The sequence below is a fragment of the Octodon degus genome, unplaced genomic scaffold (assembly GCF_000260255.1).
Source record: "Octodon degus isolate 3935 unplaced genomic scaffold, OctDeg1.0 scaffold00324, whole genome shotgun sequence".
Lineage (NCBI taxonomy): Eukaryota > Metazoa > Chordata > Mammalia > Rodentia > Octodontidae > Octodon > Octodon degus.
Window position 1 is genome coordinate 956,558 of NW_004524900.1, and position 19,876 is coordinate 976,433.

Here is a 19,876-nt window from a genome sequence, read left to right on the forward strand (position 1 = left end):
TGCAAGCATACTTCTCATCACCTCCAGGGAATAGTCACGCCTTTTCATTTCCACACCCACAGGGTTTATAATAGAATAGATGCATGCGTGCACCAACTTATTTTCTTACCTCTTTTAAGCTTGAAGTCAAATATTCAATGTTTCAGGCTATGCATTGACTTACCAATTACCAGGAAGGTTTAACTGTCCCTGTTAAGCCCTCCTACAAAAAGCCAATATCTCAAAATGATACCTCCTTTTTCTTAAGTTGTTCTAAAGCATTTATACTGATCCTCTTTAAAAAGTTATCCTGAAGAATTAGAGGTATCACACTTGGACATAAATCTGAGTGGCAAAAACTGGCTCCAAATTAACCAATTGCATCTAACATTTATGGAGTACTTAATAAACACCAACTAAAGCTAGCCAGGACTGGTGGCACACATCTATAAGCCTGTAACCCCAGAACTCAAGAGGATGAGGCAAGAAGATTGCTGTGAATTCAAAATCAGCCTGGGCTACAGGGGTAAGTTCAGGTCAGCCTAAACTACATAGGGAGACTCTGTCTCACAAAAACAAACAAAAAAATCAAAAAATCAGCCATCAAGCAAACAAATCTCATATGATTTATTTCATCAAAACGTGGGGCTAGAAACATAGCTCAGTGCAGGACATTTGTCTAGCATGTGAAAGGCCCTAGGCTCAGTTCCTAGTTTAAAAAAAAAAAAACACTCATCATGTGTACTATGGCCTATGGCCTATGCTGTATACATACATCCCATTATGTGCATCACATGGATTATAGATGGAGGCACAGCACTGTGCAAATAGATGCCCAGGAGGTGGCAGTGCTAAAAATCAGGTATAAGGAGCACTGTATCCATCCAGACAGCATTCTTAAAAGAGCCACTCGCCAAGAAAGCCTGCAGCCCACAGCATTCTAGAGCACTTGAAATGTCTCTAAAATAGTCTTAGATCTTTTTTTCAATATGCAAAAAATATATATGCTCGTATCTGGATATGGAATTTCACAATAAAAGACATTTCCAGTTATGGAATAAACTTTAGTATTGACTAAACATTTTTAACTACTAATTTTAAGAAAATGTTAATCACTAAAATGCCTTCAGTACTACAGTGAAAGGCATGGAAAGGGAAATTTTATAATTAAAAAGCACTGACACTAGAGATATGTGGGGTATGGGGCCAAATGCAAATTAGGGGACCCTTGTTCATAAAATACAAAGAATGTCAAGTTGTAGAGAGCAGTGCCTTCAATGAAGCACGAGGCCCTTAGCATGGGAGGTCCCTGGGCATCCAGGACAGAGGTACATCTATAAAATTAGCCCACAAGGAATCAGTGTCTGCTCCCCAGAGGTCACACTGGATTTTGAGGAAGGAGGGCCATGAGCTCATGCGGTGGGCAGTAGGCTCAGCTCCCTGTGTTAGATGCTGTCTATGGGACTAACATTAACCACCATGCAAAATCAGAATCCCAAGTTGGAGTGTAAACAGCTTGGGTCCTGATACCACTGAATAATAACACAGTACAAGATACAGTTTTCATTGCTTCTCATTACTAAGAAGATAACTGTGACAACAGGAAAAGGTTACCTTCCACACAAATTATTGAAGAAATTGATTTCAAAACAGAGCCTAAGTAGAAATAATGACTAAGTTTCATATGATGGTCTATCTTTCTTTACTAAGTGGGTGTTCAACATGTTTCATTTTCCCATTGGATATCTCCTGATGTTTTCCAATTATTGAAAATAGAAAGGAACTACTTGGGGTACATAATACATGATGAATTCTGTATTATGACTAATAATGATATTTTTAAAATCACAAGCCCTGAGAAAAAGTAAACCCAGCCTAATAAACTTTTGAGTAGCATTTATAGCATATTGTAATGAGAAAAGAAAAATAACTATTTAAATGTGAGCAGAACAACAACAAAGCCTTAAATGAAAGAAGACCACTAGGCTTGGAGTCAAAGCATCTGACCAAGGCACTCATCTACCATAAATGACCAGCTCAGTATAGCTCAAACAAGAGGGTCAAGGACCAAAGTCATATTCCTGTACAAGTTTTAGCTATTCAAGAAAATAAACCAGACTTTTATGAGTTTCTGGGTACCTTAATTTTCTATGACTTTTTGCCAATGGATACCTAAATTATAAATGATATATATTTGTCCAGGTTCCAGGAAATATTGCACTCTGTTTGCCAGAATCCTAAGATGTGAGCTCTACTTGATTATTTTTTATTTTGCCTCGGCCCCACAGTCTGATCTGAAATTTCATGCTTCTCTGGATGTTTTAAAAGTTATTTTCTTCATTTTGCCAGGATGGAAATAGCACTGTAACAGGATGTATTCTTGACCTATAAGATGGTTATTAAGCCCATTCCTTCTGTGGGCACAAAGGTTTCTGATGTGTGTACCAGGTCCCATGTTCTAGGTCCCATGTTCCAGGCCCAGCACCCTCACCTGCAGACTGAGTCTGACAAAGTTGTGGAGAAGGCCTTATGGGGTCTGTGGGAAGGGGAATACTCTGAAGGCTCAGTGACAGTTACAAGAGTCTACACAGATGTACACACCTATCCCCAAGACCCCATAGGGCTATGCTGGTGGCAGTCCATAAGACATACCCAAGTGGAGGTACAAACACCACTTCTAGCAACTGTGAGTTAAATGTAGCCTTCCAGAAGTTTATTCAGACAGACAGATCTAATCTCCATAATGGTTAAGGGGTTAAATGACCCAGTAAGTTGTGAAGTGTCTAAGGAAGTAGAGTACCAGTGCCTAGCAGACAATACAAATACTGGTAACCACATGATTCTTTGTCAAACCCACTCCACACCTGCCTGCTAACATCAGCCCTGGCAACCTCCTCAGAAAACCTAGACCACACAAAAAACAGACACTGGAAAAAGGGGCTCCTTTACAATCAGAGCAAAGACAACTTTGACTTGAGAGTTAACGAATCTGGAACAGGGAAACAAAAAGTATGTTAAATTTAAGAAAATCAGGAAGCAATAACTGTACATATCCAGAAATTTCTCATCCTATCTTCAGTTCTATAGACAGCACATCTTTTGGAGAAAAATAATGCAAACCAAGGTATCCATCCTCTGGTTTTAGACAAATGGACAGGTACAAAAAAGCATAAAACCATTAAATGTCCCAGCACTTGGAAGGCTAAGGCTGGAAGGCTGCTACAGATTCGAGGCCAGCCGGGTATACATAGTAAATTCAAGGCCAGCTTGAACACAGTCAGGTCCATCTCAGAAAATAAAATTAAAAAACCTTTAGTAAAGGACCCAATTTGTGAGTACCCAAAATAGATGGTGCTCTCAGGAACAATCATCAAGCCATGTTTGAGCAGGGAACCCTAAAGAAGAAAATTATTAGAAAAGCATGTTCAACAGGATCCTGCAGGACACTGACAGTTCCAACTAACATGAAGATATAACCCGAGGATCTTTGATATTCACTTTCCACGTTATAAGCAGTCTTTTGTGAAGCCACGCTAGCTCTATGTCCACATCCTAAAGACATTTTTCTTACACTTTGTCCTCATCCTCTGGGCATAGCCCAAGGGGGACCACAAAAAGGAGCCTGAAAACAGGCATGACAGGAAGTCAGGTAAGGCCCATGGATTTAAAATTCACCCTAGCTATAGGAACCGGGATCTACAGATAGGAAAATAAAATACGGTCCTCCTTAGGTGTTCTAGCTAACCCTGACTAGAAGGACTTAAAAACAAGAGACAGAAAAAAATTACCCAATAAAGAAAGGTCCCAAATGGCCTTGGGACTTTCACCAAGAGACCTGGACGATGGCTCAGTGGAATAAGCGCTTCCCTGGCAAGCACAAGGGCCTGAGTTCAATCCCTGGTTCCGCCAAAAGAAAAAAATAAGTAAGTAAATAAATAAATAAATAAATAGAACTCCAGAGACAGGACAATCTATGGGGTACTTTGTCTTTGGGGCCAGGGAGATGGCTCAGTGGAATAGGCACATCCCTGGTAAGCACAAGGGCCTGAGTTTAATCCCCGCTTCCACCTCGATAAAGAAAGAAAAAATAAAGAAAGAAAAAGAAAAGAAAAGAGACAGGCAGGACTCAGAGAAAAAGCCAGATACAAAAACAAGAAGCTGCTCTCACCTCCAATAAAAATATATGAGAAGCAGAGAGGGCGCCAGAAGAAATGACCTTAGGGAGAGGTTATGGCATTTTCTGGGTGGGGTCAGGGGTCACTCACCCCTCACCATAAAAACAGCTGAGAATATGGGGCTCAAGGGCCCTCCATTTTTCCAGAGCCTGCTACCCCAATTCTTTCTCTTTTTTGGGTTTTTTTTTTTTTTTTTTTTTTTTTGGAAGGGTCTACACATTGTTCAGAGTCTCACTACTAGATCGGACTCGTAGTGATTCTCCTGTTTACAGCCTCCCAAGCACTGGCATTACAAGTGAGTGCCACCACGTCAATTCTTTCTTAACAGGGTAGCTGTTTATCTTCTTCTTTCCCCTCCCTTTTATAAATGTCTTCCTTTCATTAGGCTTCATCCCTCTAACTGATGATCAGGGCTGCTCTGACAGCAGAGCAAGATGCACCCCGGCCAAGCCACGTGGTGAGTCCATGCGGGGAAAATGGGAGATGACTAAAGGACAAAAAGCCAGAAGAAAATACGGAAAGACATTCCCAAGTGCTTAGCTGTAAGAAAAACATTTAGGAAGCAGGCTCTGTCCAGGACTGAAGGCAACATCTTCATTCCGGTTTTTTCACAGTAAACCAAACTCTCCGTCCATTACGCAGTGTGTTAGGTATTTGGGGAACAGAGGCCATGGCCATCATGTGTGAGCTACTGTGCCCTGCTCAGTGCCAGACAGAAAATCCATACAAAAGGAAACAGAAAAGTGATCCTCAGTAGTCTGTCTGTAACACAGAAAGAATACAGGAGGGAAGCCCAGTGGGGTGGGGTGGGGTGCATAGGCCTGGAGGTTCCAGGGATGGGTCAGACACATTGGCTGTGATCAATCTGCCCACTAGGATCTGCAAGCAGCAGGCACGACAGCATCTGACGGGGTGAGACTGGAGTAGGCACAGGTCTGTCTACAGCACACTTTGTCACCAGGATGATCCTTTGTCTTAAAAAGGTCAGCATTTCTACGACACGTATGGAACAGCTCACCGACTACTTGCTGGAGATACTGAGTTTTCCCTACTACTGATTTCTGGAACTTCCTTAGGCTAAGGCCAAGCTCACTGTCCCACTCCGAGGAACACTGTGACATTGAATTATAATTATATGTCTGGCCAAAAAGTTCCCTAAGGGACAGGACCACGTCTTGATTACCAACACTTTCTTGGTGGCACAGAGTGACTCTCCACTCATAAAATCTGATGGATTTAAAGCAAAACATTATGAATCAGTCTTGTAATCCTCCAAGTCTTATGTGATGCCTGGTCACAGGGGGATAAACAAAGGCCTGTTTCCAGGTGGTCTTAGCCAAAACAATGCATTTCAGTTTCCAGCACTGAGACTAGATCAAGGGGCTAGTACGAGGGCCTGCTTTGTCCAGAGTTCAATCTTCTTGTAGGCTTATCTGCTTAAAAACACCATCTGTACCTCCTCGTTGTGCACTTACTATATGCAGCATGCTTTATGTCCACCTTTTCAGTAAAACCTCACCCTAACCTGGAAAGGTATCTGTTGGTTCTGTGCCAATGAGAAAACAGAACTCAAGTGATATGACTGACCCAATGTCTCCTAGCCTGGTTCAGGTAAGATTTGAAATCTATTAATCTAGTCAAAGCCAGTACTTTTTTTTTCTTCTCATTGTTCCATTCATTTTCTCCTCCAGGATTTATTAAGCAGGGGTCCCACCTGAGCTAGGTACTGCCCATGAATGAGGCCTGGGCAGACGAGAGATAGCATCCACACAGGCCTCTACACTGGATGAGCCTGGCTCTGGTCCTGCAGGGGTCACAGGGCCCTGAGTTCTCTGTTCCTGGCTCTCTGTCTGTGGTTCCCTCTCATCTACCTGAGTCATGGCATGCCAGAAAGGAAGCAAGCAGAGCAAACAAAGGCACCGAGTACCCAGCTCTGAGTTCTCTACACAGTGCTTCACACCCTTAGGAGCTCATTGTACACACTCACCCAGTGGATCTCAACGCGCCCAGTTAATTCAAAATCAGTAAGGACAGAAAAAGCTGAGAGAAAGGTGTCCTCGGGAGTTGCCATGTTAATGCTGGCATACAGGGAGCTTCCCAAAGTGGCTAGCGGATGGCTACCACAGCAAAAGACCCAGCCAGAGCCCTGAGCGGCTAGGTGTGGTCAGGCTTAAGGAGGAGGCACCACATAGATCACTGTATCTCAAAGCACCTGTTTCTTATCTCACACTGATAGAGATTGTCTAGCTGATCCTCACCAGAGGGAAAAGGCCTTCCCTCTAAGTGCAAGACTGAGTTAACTCAGAGGCTATATTCTAGCGAGACCATGTTGGTCAGCTTCCTGTAACAACCCAGAGACTACTAACCTAGAAAAAGAAAAGGCTTACTCTGACTCACCACTGTAAAGGTGTAGACCAAGGTCAGCTGGCACCACTGCTTTTGGCTTGTGATGAGGCAGCACATCATGTTGGGAACATGTGGCAGAACACAAAAGAGAGGGGGAAGAAAGGGTGTTGGGGTCCCATTCTCCCCTTCAAGGCCATCCACAGTGACTCAAAGACCTCCCAGTAGGCGCCACTTCTAAAAATTTCACCACTTCCCAGAAAACCAAGCTAGAACAAGCCTTTCACACAAGCAGAGAGAGCAAAGGTACCAATCCACACTTGGATGACACGTGAGAGACAGCCTGGGTGTGAGGGTTTTGGATGCCTGCCATTTAGCAGAAGAAAGGGCTATGTGTGCCACAGTGTTTGTTTAATGTCACAAAATAACTGAGAAGCCAGGTTCCTGTTTCTTATCCTAAGCAGGAACAGTCAGCCATTCTAGGATATGAATATTTTTTATCTTCTTTCTCTCACATGTATAATTAGCTCTGTGGAAATCCATTGCACAGGGGTCTCATCTTGGCACTAGATTCTGTCACACTGCTGATTCTGGGAAGAGGTTGAGAGGTGGCGATGAGGTTTGAGATGGTGGCTGTGACACTAACCTCAGCAGTACTATCATAACCACCAAGCTACCATGAGTGCACAGATACACTTAATGAAGTCAGATACCCACAGCATTCCACAGACAGTCTCACCTATCTGCAGAGCCAACATTCGGCATGTACACAGTCCTTCAAACACACTGCTCAGTAAAATACTGAAATACCACCAATTGGTAAACACCCAGAGTCCCACTGTAGTCCACAGGCCACTCCCATCACTGACCTTCAGGCATATCCTGATATCTCATCACCCCTGGTGGGACTCACCACCTAGAGTACAGCCAGCCAGCTAGCCCACTCTGTCTCCCTAATACACAAGCGCCATAGTCCAGGTGTGACTCCCACAACTCGTGTGGAAACCTGCTTCGCCAAGTCATATGTTAACAGTGTTTGGAAGAGAAGCCTTTGGGAATAGTTAGGATCAGATGAGATTAAAAGGTCTGGACCCCCATTATTATAAGAGTGGCTTTATAAGACAAAGAAAAAAACCCATCCGCCCAGTCTGGCCATGTGATGCACTGTGCTATCTGGAATAAGGTTTCATAGGACTACCACCAGCAAGAAGCCTCAACAGATGCCAAGCCCATGTAGGTACCATAATCTTCAATTTCCAGAATGGTGAGCTGAGTAAACCTTTTTTCTTTAGGAATTACCTAGTCTGTGGTATCCAATTACAGCAACTGCAAACAGACTACGATAATATTCTTCCACATCTTTCAGACTATTTACTACAAGGATATTCTGCTTTTACAACTGTTTAAAGTTTTTCTTAAGGAATCAATCATTTAAATCCTTAGAATGAAAAAATCATAAAACCTGAATACAGCCAGATTATGAAATTTTGTGGAGTTTGTTAACCCTTGTAGATTTAAGATCACCATATGAGCCAACTTCTGTTGAAGGCCTACCCAAAAGATGATTGCTAGGTTTCAAAACGGGAACCAATGCTAACATTCATGAGAAGGTATATTTTTAAAGCTATAATCTTCATAAGATAATACTCTCTGCTTGTATTAGGCCTCACTATACAGCAAGCACCACAGATGTGTATCTCATGCAGAACCTATAAAAAGTCTGTAAGGTGGGCAAGTGCAATCCAGAAATAATTATCCCCATTTGACAAACAAGGTAATCAAGACCCAGAGAGAATAAGATCAAAATTCTGGTTCTTGAGGTCGGGGATATTGCTCAGTAGAATAAGTGCTTGCATGGCAAGCACAAGGGCCTGAGTTCAATCCCTGGATCTAAAAAAAAAAAAAAAAAAAAGAGAGAGATTCTGGTTCATAAATGGCAGAGATAGGACTAACATTGAAGCCTTCTGACCTCTTCTTCCTTTAGGGATAGCCTGGGGCCCCTGACACCTGCACAAGAGTAGGTAACTCAGGGATTTTACAATACATTATCAACCTTCCAGGCATTTGTAACCAGCCTAGATGGGAGTATTTACACCCAGGGCCACAAAATCAGAGCTTTCACCCCAAAAGCTGGTTTACAGGCACACACTAACTCTGGGGTCTCCTAATCATACCACACACATCCATCGAAGGGCACAGTTTGGGTCTTTTTCTTTTCCTTGTATCAGCCAGTAGGTCTCTATCCCATTAACTCCATTAACCAGCTTTAAGCAGCATGAGACAGGAGAAATGACCCCAAATCAGAAGTCAGAAGGTGCTCAGTTCTTTGCTTGCCACTTGGCAACATTTCATCTGGGTCATTTAAACTTGACACCTCCATTCTCTCATCTGTAAAATGAAGGCAACAGTGGCAGCTCACTCACAAGGCTGAAGAATCAGAAGGGATCCTGGATGCAAAAAAAGCCATTTTTCAAACTGCAAAACACCATCAGCTGTGGAATACACTATGGTAGCTCTCACAAAAATTAAAACACAGCACTACCCTGGAATGCTCAAGGCCCTCAATTTGATCCTGCAGTACTATAAAATACACACACACACACACACACACACACAGGAAAAAAAAGAGCACACAACCACCAGATGATCCAGCAACCCCACTTCTGGGTACATGCTCAAAAGGACTGAAAATGAAGACATTTATTCTCCCATACACATAAACCCAACAGTTGCAACAAGCAAGAGGTGGGGGCAACTTATGATTTTGGACAAGTGAATGGACAAGTAACTCGTAGTGCACGCTTGCCATGGAATATCATTCGGCCAGAAAAAGAGTTCTTCCCCCCTGCTACAAGATGAACAAGCTGTGAAAATGCTGAGAGAAGCCAGAGACAAAAGGACCAAGACTGCATGATTCCACTTCCATGATGGACCTAGAGTATTCAGGGTCAGAGAGACAGAAAGGAGAATGGCAGTTTCTAGCCGCTGAGAAGGGAGCAGGGTCATGCTTCCAGAGGCCGTTTGGGGAAAGGAATAGTTCTGGAAAAGGATGGGTGTGACGGCTGCACAACAGTGTGCATGTTCTTAATCTATCTGCGCACCTAAAAATGGTTAGGAGGGCAAGTCTTGTGTCTTAACCATAATTGCTCAAAAACAAATATACAGGTATACATATACATGTATATATGTACATATGAGCATGTATGTATTTGTGATGTGTACGTGTGTATATATGTATATATGTGTATATGAAACCTTTATATATATATGTAAAATACATGGAATCTTTTTATCATATCCCAGTTGCCAACAGGCTAAAAACATTACATAAAGCTAATTTTTTTTTAAAAATTATCATTACCAGAACTATGAAGTCCATATTTACAGACCATGCTAACATATGCAAGATGAATCCGTGCAACATGCCTTTTATAACATTGTCTCCAAATTCAGGCTGTCCCCAATGATGTCAGTTCCAAAAGTTAATTAAACTTTTGCTATTACTTGAGGCATATTTTCTTTCAGAAGGGAAATGGAAATTTTCATGGTAACTAGGATCTGACTGGGTGTAGACAAAGTCCTGGAGTGCAGATGTGGCCAAGGATGGTAGCAATAGGCGTGGCCCAGCCCTGGGGGTGTGGAGTGGGGCCAGAAGAGGGAGAAACCCCAGAGGTGGTCACAATATGTGCCTACCCTTTTCAGGGAACAGAACTGCCCACACCCAGGTTTGTAAGGGCTGCGATCTTTCTCCCAAGGCCCTCCTGCAGTGTCCCACGTGCCTGGCTCTGCCCTCATCTCCCCAGCCTAGAATCCCTGTAAGCCTCCGTTCCTACAAATTCCCAAGACCAGAATTTTATTTTCTCTCTCCCTCTCCCACTCAGACACTTCTTTTAATACTGGAATACTTTAGAATCACTCACACACTAAGTGACTAGCAGGCTCTCAACCTATTTCAAGGTATTCATATCTTCTCATTTGGGGACTTTGTTGGTTGGTGCAGTATTGGGAATTGAACCCAGCACCCTCTCACTGAACTATATTCACAGATTTTTTTCATTTCCAGACAAGGTCTCACTAAATTACCTCAGGCCCGTGCCACCACACCTGGCTTTTCATCTTCTAAACTCTTAAGGCAAATGTCAGCATTTTGTTTTTTCCCCAAGTGCATCCATCAGTCACTTTTTCATCACTGTGACCAAATGTGAAAAAGCCAACTTAAAGGAACAGAGACTTACTTTGGCTTATGGTTTCAAACCTTCAACCCACAGCACACCAGCTCTATCACTTTGGGCCTGTGGCAAGGCAGAAATCCCACCACGGTGGAAGTGGCTGGTAGAGGAAAGCTGCTCAACTCAGAGTGACTCCAAAACAGAAAGGAAGGGAAAGAGAGAGAGGAGAAGGGGCCAGGGACCAGATACACTGTAGCAAAGTCCCAGTAACCTACCTTTCCAACTGCTACCCCCCACTCCTCAAAGCTCAGTTCACTGTGGACACCACAGATAGATCTCCTTGTGATCCACTCTCCTCTCAAGTCCCCCACCTATCAGCACTGGGGATCCAGCCTTTAATACACGTCATTTTTTTGTTGTTGCTGTTTTTTGACTTTTTTGCTTTTTGGGTTTTTTGGTTTTTTGTTTTTGTTTTTGTTTTTTGGGTTTTTTTGTTTTTGTTTTTGTATTCTGTTTTTTGTTTTTTGAGACAGGGCCTTCCTATGTAGTTCAGGCTGGTCTTGTACATACTATGTAGACCAGTCCTCAGCCTCTGCCTCCCAAGTGCTGGGATTACAAGTGTGCACCACCACACCCAGCCAATACACAAGTCTTTGGGGGACACTTTGTATTTAAACCATGCCACTAGGTTAAAGAACTTTTAGCCCTTATAGGGGCAGATATTTGGGGGTAGGGCCACTGGCCTGCCAGCCACTCTATAAGATAGTATGATTTTAGACAGCTTCTGCTTCTCCTTCCACCTCAAGTTTTCTAAAGCTACGACGTTTGGGGTCCTGGGGTGGGGCCTTTCCTCTCTTCTTCCTCTTTTTTTCCCCTCATAGCACTGGGCCCTGGTGGAATGTACCAGCGTTGTATGAGGAAGAAAGCAAGCAAGAGTGTCACTTGAAAATCAAGGGGCTGGGGAGATAGGTCAGAGGCATAATAAGCACCTACCTGGCAAGCACAAGGTCCTGTGTTCAATTCCCAGGCCCTCATGTCATGCCAGCCCTGAAACCCCAAGCATGGTGGTATACACCTGTAATCTCAGCACTCAGGAGGTTGACACAGGAGGATCACTGCAAGTTCGAGACTAGTCTGAGGCCTGCAAAATTAAGCATAAGGCCGGTCCAAACTGCACAGGGAGACCCTGTCTCAAAAAAAAAAAAAAAAGAAAGAAAGAAAATCAAGGCCTGAGGCTTTAATTAATATGAATTGCCTTCAGGATTCTACTTATAGCTCCAAATCAAATTTATTGAAAGATGGGGCCGGGGAGATGGCTCAGTAGAATAAGTGCTTCCCTGGTAAGCGCAAGGGCCTGAGTTCAATCCTCGGTTCCACAAAAAAAAAAAAAAAAAATTATTGAAAGACCAACTTCAGGGATCTGCATTGTGGTCATGAAAGACACAGACAGATTCTCTCAACAAGTAGAATATTGACGGCCTTTAGTTTGAGCAGCTTCTGCAGTACATGGTTACAGAGTTTCCATAAGCAGGACTCCAGACATGGGCCACTAAAGGGGTTAAAATGGAAAGGACTAGAAAAGGGACAATGCCTAATTTAGAAATCAGCTCTGAAGTGTTATACCTGAATCCCTGGGAAACTAAAAGCTTTTTGAGACCTTCTATCCCCCATCCAAAAATTCTCCATAAAGAAATTTTTAAGCTGTTGTATGAATGTGTGGACTGTTATGATATACATAAATGGCTGTTTATTATCTAAAACACTCAACATTAAAATAAATTCAGTGCATACAGGTGGCAAGTGACATGAATCCGTAAGAAAAAGACATTTTAAGTAACTTGAGGCATCAAATCAAAAACGTTACAGGGCTGTAGAGATAACTCAGTGGTTTAAGCATTTGCCTGTCAAACACAAAGTCCTGAGTTGGATCCCTGGTATCCAAAAAATAAAAATATTACTTTCAGGGAAGGAGGAGAACCCTTGCCTACGATGCATAGGCTCCAGGCTCCATCATGGCCAGCACAACAAACAGAAAAGAAAAGGAAGGGAAGGGAAGGAGACAGAAGGGGGAAGGGTACAAGGGAAGGGGAGGGGGAAAGAAAGTTCAATGAAAAATAAGCAAAAGCATGCTGGAGCTGAGGAAGGCCCCTGCTGCACACAGACCTGAACCGGGAGAGGATCTCAGCCCCAGCTGATACAGTCAGGGACAGATTCTCAAGCCCTGCTCAGGGAGTAGGGAAAGGGGCAGAGAAGCAAAGCTGATGAGCTGACGAGAGGATGAACCTCTGTTACAGAGCAAACTAGGGCAGTCCAGCCCATGAGCCAGCCCAGAGGGCGTTTTGGGGCGAGTCTTTCGGTTAATGCTGGCATGGTTTGAACGAATCACCACTTGCTGGGAGCTGAAGGGCTTAGTCTCCAAATCTGTGTGCAGGGTGTCAGGAAGCAGGACCCAGCTAACACAGCTGGCAGACACTGAGCAGGTTCCCAAGCTGGCCCCATTCTCCCAGGGGCCTTATGCACCCACATTTCATCTTCACCCAACCCCAAATCAGCGCCCAGGGTCACCATGTCTTACAGATCAAGACATGGGGTTCATCACAGTAAAATAATTCACCTGCAGGTGTGCAGCGAGGAACAGTGGGCCTGTTAGGCTTCGCACCCATTCCCAAGCAACCTCCAAACCTAGGTTCTTGGCCACTCACTGAAGCATGAAGAACAATCAGCAATTGTTCTTCTCGGGCTGAAGAAAAAATTGTTCACGGTTGCTTAAATCAATTTTTGGGGAGGTGAAATATGCATCATCGGGCATTTTTGCAACAAGAGCTTCCAAAAATCAATTTCCAGCAGATGCAGGCATGTTCTTCCCCCTTGTACTGGCCCTGAATATTCTTGGGTAGTCAACTGCAGCTGCAGCAGGCAACCACAGCATAACGGCAGTCCCTGTGTTCCCTGTGTATTCAATCCCAGTAAGGAGCTGGCAGTTCCTACACATCACTGGGTCCTCACAATAACATCAGGGGCTTGTCACTTCCATCTCCATCTTTGATTAAGGGGACTATGCTGAGGGACACAGTTGTCAGTAGTTCTATGGGACTTGTCTTTCTGTTCTAGGCCATGCCCTTCCCAACCTGACTTCAGCAAACACAGCATCCTAAAGACTTATCCTCAAGATTTGGTATAAACCAACAATAGACAGAATCCCTACCTTTGGGAGCCCTGCTGAAAGTCCTAGGAAAAACATTACAAGGTAAACACTTGATAGTTAAACACATAGAAGGAATGTGGCCTGCCACAGAATGAACTTGACCTCTGACATCCATTTGGAGGATACCCTTGGTCAGATTGGAGCCTGAATAATCCACATATAATGAACCTTTTAAAACAATCAAGTGTGATCTAATTAAAAAAAAAAAAACTAGGCCAAAGAAAAAGTGATCTCCCACCCCAAAGAAAGAGCCCACCTGTCCTTCCCAGGTTAAATACATTAGCATTGAACCGGCCACTTGTGCCAGCAAAGAAGCCTGGGTTAGCTGTCCAGCACACAAGGCTTGTGTGGGTCACCTACACCCTATTCCTTCAATAATAAAGAAACTTGTCCTCAGTGTGCTTGGAGCTCCCTAATGACCCCCAAGAAATCTACAAAGCTACAATGATGGGAGGCCTAAGTCCTCAGGCAAATTGACCAATAATGTGACAATTCCAGCCGGAGCCATGCCTAAGCCCTCCCAGAGGAGAGAAGAAAAGCAGGTGGAGAAAGACTGAAGGGGATTTAAGGAGATTTGTTTGGGGAAAGGAAAGATTAAACAGATTTATGGAGACCCAGCCAAAGAAAAACTCAACAAATTAACCCCTGAAATGCTCCCCTGAGAGCACAGATGTCCACCAAACACCATCCAAACCTAATGATTTCAACTCAGCTGGCAAGCCTGAAGCAGAACTGGGACTTAGGACTAGTCCTTTATAATCCCTCTGGGCACGAACTCCACCTGAGAGTCACATTCCCTCAATCCAACTGTACTCCTCAAGAAAGATACAAAAGTTGGTTATATTTTTTCAGTCAAAGAAAACTTTTGTTTTTTTCTCTTCACATATTCATATTTACTCTATTTCCACAGATGGCTTGAGACACAATTCTAAATCAAGTGGTAGAGCTGCAGGTTATAAGTGCACCTGCCACAGCGGTCGAGCTCTTCTAGCGATGACATCCTAAAAGCACAAAACAGCATTTTCTCACAGAGTTCCAGCTCTTCCAGCCCTAAACTTCACCTGAAATGCAAGAGTCTCTCACCAGGAGGGCAGAGATGCCTCTGGGCTATGAGTCTGCCCTATAAACTGTTATTGAAACAGCACACAGCTCCCAACACGCAGGCAAAGCAGGTCTCCAGAAAATCCCTGGATATGCTGAACAAAACCAGCCAACATACCATCTTTGCAATCCCAAATGCTTGGAGAATCTTAGCCCGTGTATGACCCACCACCAAATCCTACTTGCTCCACCTCCAGCACAGCTCCAGATCCATCCACTTATCTGCTGCACAGTGGCCCTCCCACCCTAGGGCATCATCATCCATCGCCACATCATTGCACTGGCTGCCCTGCTCCTCATTCCCACTGTCTGTGCTCATCACAGCAACACCGGGGAGTATGAAAAGCCTATGTCAGATCAACTGAAGAGCTCATACCCCTCCAGTTCCAATGTTTCGCTCCCACTTTTTTCCCAAGGACTGGGAATAGAACTAAGAGGCATTCTGCTGCTTTTTTTTTTTTGGTTCTGAGCTGAGTTCCTTGCCCAGGATGGACTCAAACTTATGATCCCCCTGCCTCAGTCTCCCAGAATTCTGTGAGTGCAAGCATGGCCACACTCCACAACAGAATGTAGGCCCTAGGAGAGCAGGCATTCTTGCCAATTCGTTCAAGGAGCTGATACCCAAGAAATCTTTTTACATATCTGAGAGCTTGAATTTATATCATGTCTCCAGACAAGAAGACAGATACTCAAAGTGATTACAGCTGAGATAGCCTTAGGAAGAACCTAAGGCTTCTCATCCCTATTTTTCTGTTAGTAATGTTCTTTCAAATGCTTCCCAGGGGGAAAAAAAAAGCTTCCCAGGGATGCTAAAATTCTGAATAATCCTAGAATAAATGCTATTAAATCAGCCACCCAAATATTCAAAACACCCCAAGTAGCTTTGTATTCTCTCTCCCTCCCTTTACACGCACACACACACACACACACACACACACTTGCAAAAGAAAAAAGTTGAATCTCTCTCCAATCTTGACTTTCAGACAATAGATGTATTCAGTGAGCAATTTCAGAATAAGTAGTATAAATATGGGACAGACAGCAAAGGACAGGGCTTGCCCCACTGAAATGGCCATTTACTGCCTACCTAAAGCAACACTCAGCAAACATTTAGTTAAAGAAAACACGACTCATTGCTACTGATATACATGGAATAGGGTCCACAGCCAACTCACTATGCTCCTACAAGGTCATAACTACATCCCTGCAAACCTAAAAGAACTTCCCTCAGGCACACAGAGCACTCCTTCCTTACAGAAGCTACACAACCCCTTAAGGGCTGAGCCAGACCCAGGCCAGCCAGCTACAGACAGTAGACTTCAAATGGTTGGTCTATGTGAACCACTTGTATTCAGACTCTGCAGAGATGAAGATCAGTTTCCTAGGATGTGCCACGTCCCATCCTCCAAGCTGGCAAAACCATTCTGGTGGTGCCAAGGATTAAGGCCTTCCCTCTTCACCCATGTCTCATAGGCTGGAAACTGCAGACATGCCTGCACAAGCTGAGGGCAATTCCTGGCCATCACAGACAGCTTTTTTCCCATCCATATACTGGTCCAGGTTGTCTGTGTCAAGTTTCCGTGATAACTTCAGAAGTCAATGAAAGACACCTGTAGCAGAGAAGGCCTGAAAATTCCAGCAAAATGCACCAGCAGAATGTTTACCATCCCTAATTTGCTGTTACACAACATTTATTTGCTCTCACTGTGTGCCAAGGATCTGAAAACATGCTGTTGATTAATAAACAGTAATTAAGTCTCACCACCTAATTCAGAGATATGGTTAGGTGCCGAGATCCCTTTCAAAAGAGGCTAAAGTGAAGCCCTAGGTTGAAAGCCTTTCCCTGAGGCACCTGACAACCCAGCCCCAAACCACAGCTCACCTGTTTTTCCTCTAGGGCCTTTTGCTTCCTCCAACTTTTTCACCTCCAAGAGCCAGCCTTCCCTTGCCCTAGGCCTCTGAGCTCCAGCAAGGTCCCTCCGACTAAGAGGTCCAACCCTTAGTTGGATGCCACAACACTAAGTGTCCTAATAAATACTTGGAAAAGTCAGCCAACCATCCAATTCCAGAGCCTGGAAATGGAAGTCCTCCCTGGGTTTTATGATGCTTTATTTCAAAAGCATTTTAACACTAAGCTCAAGTCCTCACTTCTTGCTGGGCTTTCCTGCATTAGGATCTTAACGACATAAGGTAAAGGTGTGATAAAGAACTTGAGTGGAACCATAGAGTTCTCTGGGAATAAAACACCAATTATAATTTTGCTTTGATTTTTCATTACAAACAGTGGAAAAGCACAACTTGAGGCCCATTCTGAAAGGACAGGAGTGAGCTCCAAGACCAGACTCAGGCTAAAGTTGCTAGACTTGGCCCAGGTTTAACAGACATTCTGAACTTGAAAACACTTCTAGCAAGACCAAGGGATATAATGATGATGATAATCCTAAAGCTCTAAAATTCTTACATATTTAAAGAATAGATTATCCCATAATTATGCTCTATTTACATTAATATTAAAATTAGCTTTCCAAATATTAAAATTAAGCCCTTGACATCTTTTTCCCAATGCTGGGAATGGAACCCAGGACCTCATGCATGTTAGGCAAGAGCTCTGCCACTGAATTCTACATCACAAGCCCAAGTCAAACTATTATTAATCATGTATTACAAAATGGCTCGCCCTTGTGTGGATATTCAAAGGTTACTCTGCCTGGCTTTTCATGTCAGCTCCACCACTTAATAATGGTCAGCAGATCACAGAACTTCTATGTGTTGCCTTATTTTTCCCATCCAACAACTGGGAATCACAGTCAATATCTGTATCATAAGATTATCATGACATTTAAATGAGTTAATATTCATAAGGCACTTAGAATACACACCTGGTTCTTGGTAGACACTGAAGGATGCTACCATGATTACCATAAAACTATATCATTCAAACAGTGGAAAAGCACAACTTGAGGCCCAGTGAGTAAAAAAAAAAAAAACTTGATCACTTTATTGTATGACTTTCACTCTTCTAGGACCCCTGCCAGAACAACAGTGGAAAGTATCTCTGCAAAAAATAATTTCCAGGGCAGAAGGCCAAACTCTGAGACCCTAAAACAGACTCATATCCAAAGCTCACCAGAACCCAAGAAGTTGTAGAGTCAAAAGGCAATTCCCCATCCATCTCAGAGGCAGAAGCCACTGCAGTGACCCCAACAGCATGCTACAGCAGGAGCCACTCAGTGGAGCCCCAGAGGCCAGGCTACTGCAGAGGTGCAACCGGGTGGCAAGTACTCTTCCAGGAAAGAGAAGTCAGTCTGGGGATACTGCATCAACCTGCCAAGAGGCTGCAGGCAAAGGGCACAGAGGGTAAAATCCATGAAAAGGGACACATTCACACAGGATAAAACTCCCTATTTCCTTGTATCTTCAGCATCTCAGACCCCAATGACAGGTTTCAAAAGTTTTGACCAAAGCTAACTAACCATCCTTTATTTTAAAAAAAAAAAAAGGCTCAGTATTTCCTAGTTTCATTTCAAGATGAATGATTAGCATATCAATACCCACAGGTGCCCTCCCAAGATCCCAGCAACCACAGCAGGGAGACCCTGGTCTAGTCCTAGACAGGGTGTCTTTCCCAGGAATCAGAAGCTAAGCTGGGAATGCCAGCTGCACAACTTCCCTCCCAGAGACTCACTGCAGCTGCGGAGGTGGGGAGAGGGCAGTGACTAACAGCCGCGGTGGACCCTGAGCGCAGGCAAAATGGGTTTGAAAATGGTTCAGCAAAGCCAAGGCAACCGCAGACACAGTAAGGGAAAAGAAAGGAGAGCAAGCGCCCATCCACACATATGCTGATTTATCTATCCATGAACATCTCTTTCTTCCTGGTCTAATCAACAGCTCCCTGACCTCCTACAGAATGTTCACTTCACGAGGACAGATACAACAGATTCCCATCACAGGGAAGGTGGATAACAACTTCTGATTCATTCAGCAGTGCGGAGAGTTCTCTTTCACTATCAGCCCCTCTACCTTTCTGAGGCTCTCCAAAACAAAACAAAAACCAACTCTGGAGCAGAAAGCGAGCCCAGCTGAACTGAGCGGCACATGCTTGGTGCACTGAGTCCACCTCTGACAGTTTCTGCTTTCTCGGGATGCAGCCATGAAACAGTCTCAACACGACCCGGAGAGAATGGCCAGTCTACATACAAGCCCCTGAAACCCTCTAATGGGACAGGAACCCCAGAGAAATGCACACACACTCAAATGAGCTTCTGCCCACATGTGCCCCTGAGCTCTGCGAAATTCTTCCCTCCTTTCCACAATCGCAAGGCTTCTCAAAGTCTTGCCCACACCTAGAACATGCAGTTGTCCATTTCACGTGAATATCGGATTAAAGAGCAGAATAGCTAAAGACTGAAAGACTGAATACTCCAATGACCACGTCTCTGACCACACGGTGAGTAAACGCACACAGTAAACGGCGATCTCCACCATGCTCCGCGCAGTCACGCGTGGGGAGAAAGCGGCGGCGAGGGCGGCGGTGGCAGGGGAAGTGGGAAGTCGCCCGCCCGCGTGGGCAGCTCTCCGAGAGCCCAGCGCTCCCCTCCCCCTCTAGAAGCGGGGCCACCGGTGAGGGGGGCGCAGACGCACGCGGGGGTGGCGCGGGGGGCTCCTCGGAGCAGAGAACGGTACAATGAGGACACGCGCGGCGACGAGCTTGCTCCTGACGCGGTGGTAGTGGTGGCAGAAACCCAAGGTGCAGCCGCGGTGCGACACCCACCCTCTTGTCCCCGGCGCCCACTTACGTTCCAAGGGTCTCCTTGAACTCGAAGATCTTCTTGATGTCTTCGGCTTGCTTTTTCCAGGAGGAACTGCTCTCGCCGTTCTCTCGGGCCATGGCAGACTGGCGCGGC

The 19,876-nt window shown here is 44.4% G+C and overlaps 1 protein-coding gene across 2 annotated transcripts in view; it reads right to left on the minus strand.

Moving 5' to 3' along the window:
* The window catches only part of Camk1d (calcium/calmodulin dependent protein kinase ID), a 425,174-nt gene extending 405,314 nt beyond the window's left edge, over positions 1 to 19,860 (minus strand). For both annotated transcript variants that reach the window (XM_004647773.2, XM_023708067.1), the window contains exon 1: positions 19,769 to 19,860. In XM_004647773.2, coding sequence (XP_004647830.1) covers positions 19,769 to 19,860 — 92 coding nt within the window. The remainder of the gene's footprint in view (positions 1 to 19,768) is intronic.
* Positions 19,861 to 19,876: the final 16 nt, after the last annotated feature.